Source organism: Phocoena phocoena, chromosome 1 (assembly GCF_963924675.1).
Source record: "Phocoena phocoena chromosome 1, mPhoPho1.1, whole genome shotgun sequence".
In the NCBI taxonomy this organism is placed as follows: domain Eukaryota; kingdom Metazoa; phylum Chordata; class Mammalia; order Artiodactyla; family Phocoenidae; genus Phocoena; species Phocoena phocoena.
In genome coordinates, this window is record NC_089219.1 from 142,683,066 (window position 1) to 142,689,065 (window position 6,000).

General features: G+C 39.3%; 1 protein-coding gene across 1 annotated transcript in view; it reads left to right on the plus strand.

Moving 5' to 3' along the window:
* Positions 1–5,232, plus strand: part of PLA2G4A (phospholipase A2 group IVA) — a 159,561-nt gene extending 154,329 nt beyond the window's left edge. The window contains exon 18 of the mRNA XM_065875537.1: positions 4,622–5,232. Coding sequence (XP_065731609.1) covers positions 4,622–4,753 — 132 coding nt within the window. The 3' untranslated portion in view covers positions 4,754–5,232. The remainder of the gene's footprint in view (positions 1–4,621) is intronic.
* The last annotated feature ends 768 nt before the right edge of the window (positions 5,233–6,000 follow it).

Consider the following 6,000-nt stretch of genomic DNA (forward strand, 5'->3'; position numbering starts at 1 on the left):
ATCACAGGATTATACATCAGGGGTCCCCAACTCCCGGGCCAGGACCAGTGCCTGTTAGGAACCGGGCCGCACAGCAGGAGGTGAGCAGCGGGCAAGTGAGCGAAGCTTCATCTCTATTTACAGCCGCTCCCCATCGCTTGCGTCGCCACCTGAGCTCCGCCTCCTGTCAGATCAGCAGCGGCATTTGATTCTCATAGGAGCGCGAACCCTACTGTGAACTGCGCATGCGAGGGATCTAGGTTGCGCGCTCCTTATGAGAATCTAATGCCTGATGATCTGAGGAGGAGCTGAGGCGGTGTTGCTAGGGCTGGGGAGCGGCTGCAAATACAGATGATCGTTAGCAGAGAGGTTTGACTGCACAGAGACCATAAAAAATCAACTGCTTGCAGACTCATATCAAAACCCTATCAGTGAGTAGCAAGTGACAATCAAGCTGCATCTTACGGAGTAGACTGGACATAAGCAACACACTTCGGGTGTCACTGTCTCCCAGCACTCCCAGATGGGACCATCTAGTTGCGGGAAAACAAGCTCAGGGCTCCCCCTGATTTTGCAATATGGTGAGTTGCATAATTATTTCATTATATAGTACAGTGTAATAGTAATAGAAATAAAGCGCACTTATAATAAATGTAATGCACTTGAATCATCCCGAAACCATCCCCCGCCCCACCCTCCTGCCAGGTCTGAGGAAAAATCATCTTCCATGAAACCGGTCCCTGGTGCCAAGAAAGTTGGGGACCACTGTTACACATCACAACAAACGGGTAATCTGAAAAACCTGGTTAATGGTTTCACAGTGTTAATGCGCCACCTAGTGGTTTGACATGCACATTCTAATTGCATATTTGGGTTTTTCAGCTATAAATGTCAATATCCATTTTCCTTTAAAAGAATGGCCTGTTTACTAAAAACACCTTCCAAGGGCCAACTATGATAAACCCACTAGTTCATAATATTGCTATTGATCTTTTTGTGCTCATGAATTCATTGTAAAGGAGTTGACAGCAGTCATGATTAGCACAATGTCCCCTGCAGTTTTTTTTTTTTTTAATATATTTTAAAGCTTTTTGGGTGTTTTCAAAGTAAAGAACTGATTTTTAGTTTTACTTGGGTACTTCTCTGCAATGAGGGTTGGTGTGTCTCATGTTGCTTTGGTGCTCCTTTCAGTAGGAGAAACCAACTGAAAACTTGCTGACATGATCTCTAGAAAGACAGGGAGATTATTAAAAGAAGATGTAGTGGGACACATTTGATAGCAGAATTGATTTGCTGACTTTTACCATATAATAAGCCCGCTATTGGCTATACATGGTGCATTTGTTTCTAGTAAGCTTTACAGCCTCACATCTAATTTAAAGCTCACATCTAATTTAAATGTCCTCACATATGGTCAGCTTAAAAATACCAACAATAAATAGATGCTAGTTGTGGAATGTTTCCTATGCGCCAGGCATTGTGCAAAGTGCTTTATATAAATGATCTCCAGTTCCCGCAAAAGCCAAGATTAGTATTATTATTTCCATTTTAAAGAAGAGGAAACAGGCTCAAGGATATAAGTTAATTCCCCTTGATCTCACACAGCCAAGAAGTGACTGTGCCTGGAGGCCCTCTATCAAGGTGTCCTTCATAGGCTTGAAGCCCCCTCTTCTGTCTCCATAGAATTATGTTTCCCTTACTCATGGGAAAGATGGGGTCAGCGAATATCTGCTTTGCTTAAAAGACTCAGTAACATTTGAGCCCATTTTTCCCAGAAGACCATTGTATATATATAATTTTATATTTACATAATGTTATATATAATATAATTATATATTTATAATATAGATATATAAGTATTTATATATTTATTTAAAATAAATATGTGTATTTTATATTTTCCCCAGAAGACAATTTTATATATATATATATAGTTATATATATAATTGTCTTCTGGGGAAAATATATATAAAATTAAAAATCATAAAGCAAACAAAGATATCACATTCCTGTGATAAGTCCCTCTTTCTAGAATATGACAGTTTGTTTGAAGTTAGCATTAGAGAATAGAGGGCCCTGCCCACTGGGCCTTACATAAAGTCACAGAATATTAACTGCATGTTAGTGTCACCCAAGTCAAACATTTCTCTCCTCCAGGTACTGAACCCAGCTTGCCCAGTTAGATTGGATGTGAAATGGGAAAACCCTACTGTGCACACATCTCCAAGGCCAAGAGGGCCACACCAGCTCTGAGTGAGAAGGGCCAATGGTGTTCTAAACTTCTCAGACTTGCCAAGTATTCCTGCCCATGGTAGAGGGCTGAAAAGCATGTGTATAATACCTTAACGTGGCCTCACAACCCCTGGGGAAGGGAAAAAGTGAATCGTGGCATATTCATGTGACTTGCCTCTGGCCCTGAAACTTCTATCTCATTAGTGGATATATGTATGCGTGTAACTGATTCACTTTGCTGTACAGCAGAAACTAACGCAGCATTGTAACGCAACTCTACTCCAATAAAAATTAATTAAAAAAAAAAAAAACGATGAAATTGTATAGTCCTATCCTGAGAATGGAGTCTTCCTGATTTTGTCAGGGTTCAAAAACAGCAGCAGAGGGGCTTCCCTGGTGGCGCAGTGGTTGAGAGTCCGCCTGCCGATGCAGGGGACACGGGTTCATTCCCCGGTCCGGGAAGATCCCACATGCCGCAGAGCGGCTGGGCCCGTGAGCTATGGCCGCTGAGCCTGCGCGTCCGGAGCCTGTGCTCTGCAACGGGAGAGGCCACAACAGCGAGAGGCCCGCATACCGCAAAAAAAAAAAAAAAACAGCATCAGAGCCAAGGTTACTATCCAGGCCTCTCTTCCAAAAGCCGATTCCCATTGCTCTGCAATAACTGCTTCAACCAAATTCCAGATTTTCTCTTCATTCCAAAAGTTCCTAACTAGGTTAACATCATACCAAAAAAAGTATATGATAATTATAATAGCAATTCTTAGAGGTTGTATTCACCATTAATTTATGCAAAGATTATTATATGCAAATAATTATATGCAAAATATATGCAAAGATTATTCTGAATAAAGAATAGCCATCATCAATAAAATCACAAAGCATGGTGTTTCCTAGATAGGACATCCATGTTTTATAACTGCATTTGTTTCACTGAGGAAGCAGGGCAATTCTCCAACAATTTATTTTCTCATTAGGATTAGGGAAAGTCTTGTACTTCCTTGTGGTCTCTCATTTCTGCTTATCTACTAACTATAAAGGACATAAATTCTAGATTTAGTAATTACTTATTCCGTCTTACTACCTTCCCCATGAAGGACAGAAGGAAGATAAATTTACCATGTTACACATATTTTATTCCCTATTTTATCAGCAAAAAATCTGAAACAGGGGCTTCCCTGGTGGCACAGTGGTTAAGAATCCACCTGCCAACACAGGGGACACGGGTTCGAGCCCTGGTCCGGGAAAGGACCCATGCTCCACATGCCGCGGAGCAACTAAGCCTGTGCACCACAACTACTGAGCCTGTGCTCTAGAGCCCGCGAGCCACAACTACTGAGCTCACACACCACAAGTACTGAAGCCCGTGCACCTAGAGCCTGTACTTCGCAACAAGAGAAGCCACTGTAATGAGAAACCCATGCACTGCAAGGAAGAGTAGCCTCCCCTCGCCGCAACTAGAGAAAGCCCACGCACAGCAACGAAGACCCAACGCAGCCAAAAATAAATTAATAAAAATAAAAATTTTTTTAAATCTGGGACACTCCCACAACAGTTCTTTCTCTGCTGGGGGAATGAATAGTATCTGGATACAAACTGAAGAAGAGTGTAATGTGCACAGAGAAAGACAAACATCATATGGTATCACTTATATGTGGAATCTAAAAACGTACAAATGAACTTATTTACAAGGCAGAAATAGACTCACAGACATAGAAAACAAACTTATGGTTACCAAAGGGGAAAGGGGGAGGGATAAATTAGGAGTTTGGGATTAGCAGATAACACACTACTGTATATAAAATAGATACAACAAGGACATACTGCATAGCACAGGGAACTATATTAAATACCTTCTAATAACCTATAATGGAAAAGAAACTGAAAAAGAATAGATAGATAGGTAGATAACTGAAAAAAAAGAATATATATATATAACTGAATCATTTTGCTGTACACCTGAAACTAACACAACATTGTAAGTCAACTATACATCAATTTAAAAAATTTTTTAAGTGTAACGGAGATGTTGAATTTAAATATATACATGAGGGGCTTCCCTAGTGGCACAGTGGCGAAGACTCCTTGCTCCCAATGCAGGGGTCCTGTTTTCGATCCCTGGTCCAGGAACTAGATCCCACATGCGTGCCGCAATTAAGAGTTCACGTGCCACAACTAAGAAGCCAGTGAGCTGCAACTAAGGAGCCCACGAGCCGCAACTAAGACCCGATGCGACCAAATAGATAAATTAATTAAATAAAATAAATATATACATGTATGACTCAGAGATTTCTCTATTTCAAAAAGAATACTATAATAAAAAGATTAATTATATATATATTTTTTTGACCAAACAAATGTTTCAGTGAGTTCAGAACAGCACTAATTATACATCTTTTGCCTCTATTCACAGGTAATAAAGAATGCCATAGTTGAAAGCATTGAATATAGAAGACAGAATCCATCTCGTTGCTCTGTTTCCCTCAGTAGTGTTGAGGCAAGAAGATTCTTCAACAAGGAGTTTCTAAGCAAACCTACAGCATAGTTTGTGTACTGGAAAGCTTAGCAATTTCTGATGCAGAGGCAGTCTGAAATTCCATGACAACTGGATTTAAAAGCACAGGACGGATATTAACACTGGTCTCAAGAGACTGGTTAATACTCAAAGTTGCAGTTATTTAGCTGCATAGAATAATACCCTTAAAAGTTTGTTAGATTGACAGATGATGTCAATTGCATAAAAATATACTTAGCTACATTTTCTATCAGTATGAATTTCCTGATGCAAATGTAGGGACATATGCTGTATTTTTACATTCCTCACCAACTATCTTATGTGTTCCCTTTTTTAAAATGTGGTTTCTTTTTTAGAATATTTAAAGGTTCAGTCTCAACATGGAATTCTTTGTATTGTGTGTGAATGTAAGTCACTGACTGGATTTATTTGTGTCATGAGACAACACTATTTTTTATTTATATATGCGTAGATACATATATGAAATAAATACGTCTATATACAAATGAGCAAGAGGTAACTGAGTTGTTGTTTGTTATCTTTAATGAAATATTGTACCGTTGCTATGACAGATGCTCAGATTCATGGCTTTCAAACACAAAAGTTGTTAAACCTAAACTCAAATTTGAAACATCATTTTAAATCATGGTGATTTTCCTTAGAAAGTATGTATAATTTGTTGAGCAAATGGCATACATTTATTCAAAGTGTAGAAAAAAAAAAATTTAACCACTTCTAGTTTACTTTGCTGATATTACCCCGTTTGTCCAACAGAGAGCAGTTGACCTCAGAGAAGAATCCAGAAGAGTGACAAGGGCTGTATCTGCAAGGCTTGTCTTAGGGACAATCTGTATTGCATGACTGTGGTTTGTTACCATTGAACTGCTAAGGTTCAGAGTTAGTGTTCCATATATAAGGGCTTCCTCATCCTTCTTTTTCTGAGTCTACCTTTCTTTAATCTCTTTGTTCATGTCTCTTTTGTCCTCTCACATTTCATTTACATTTCTACTTGTGAAGAAAGACAAAAAATGTAACAGGAAGGGAACACTTGAAAGTTCATTCTTTCATTGGTTGATTAATGCACACAGCAAATGAATGCCCACTACAGGCCACCAGGCATGTTGTAGGGTCTGGGGATACAGCACTGGACAAAACTGAAAAAATTGCCTGCCTTCAAGGACCTTACATTCTAGTGGAGGTGACCAACAATGAACAATACAAATAAGTTTCTAGAGTGTTACCGATAAGTCCTAAGGAGAAAATTAAAGAAGGGAAAG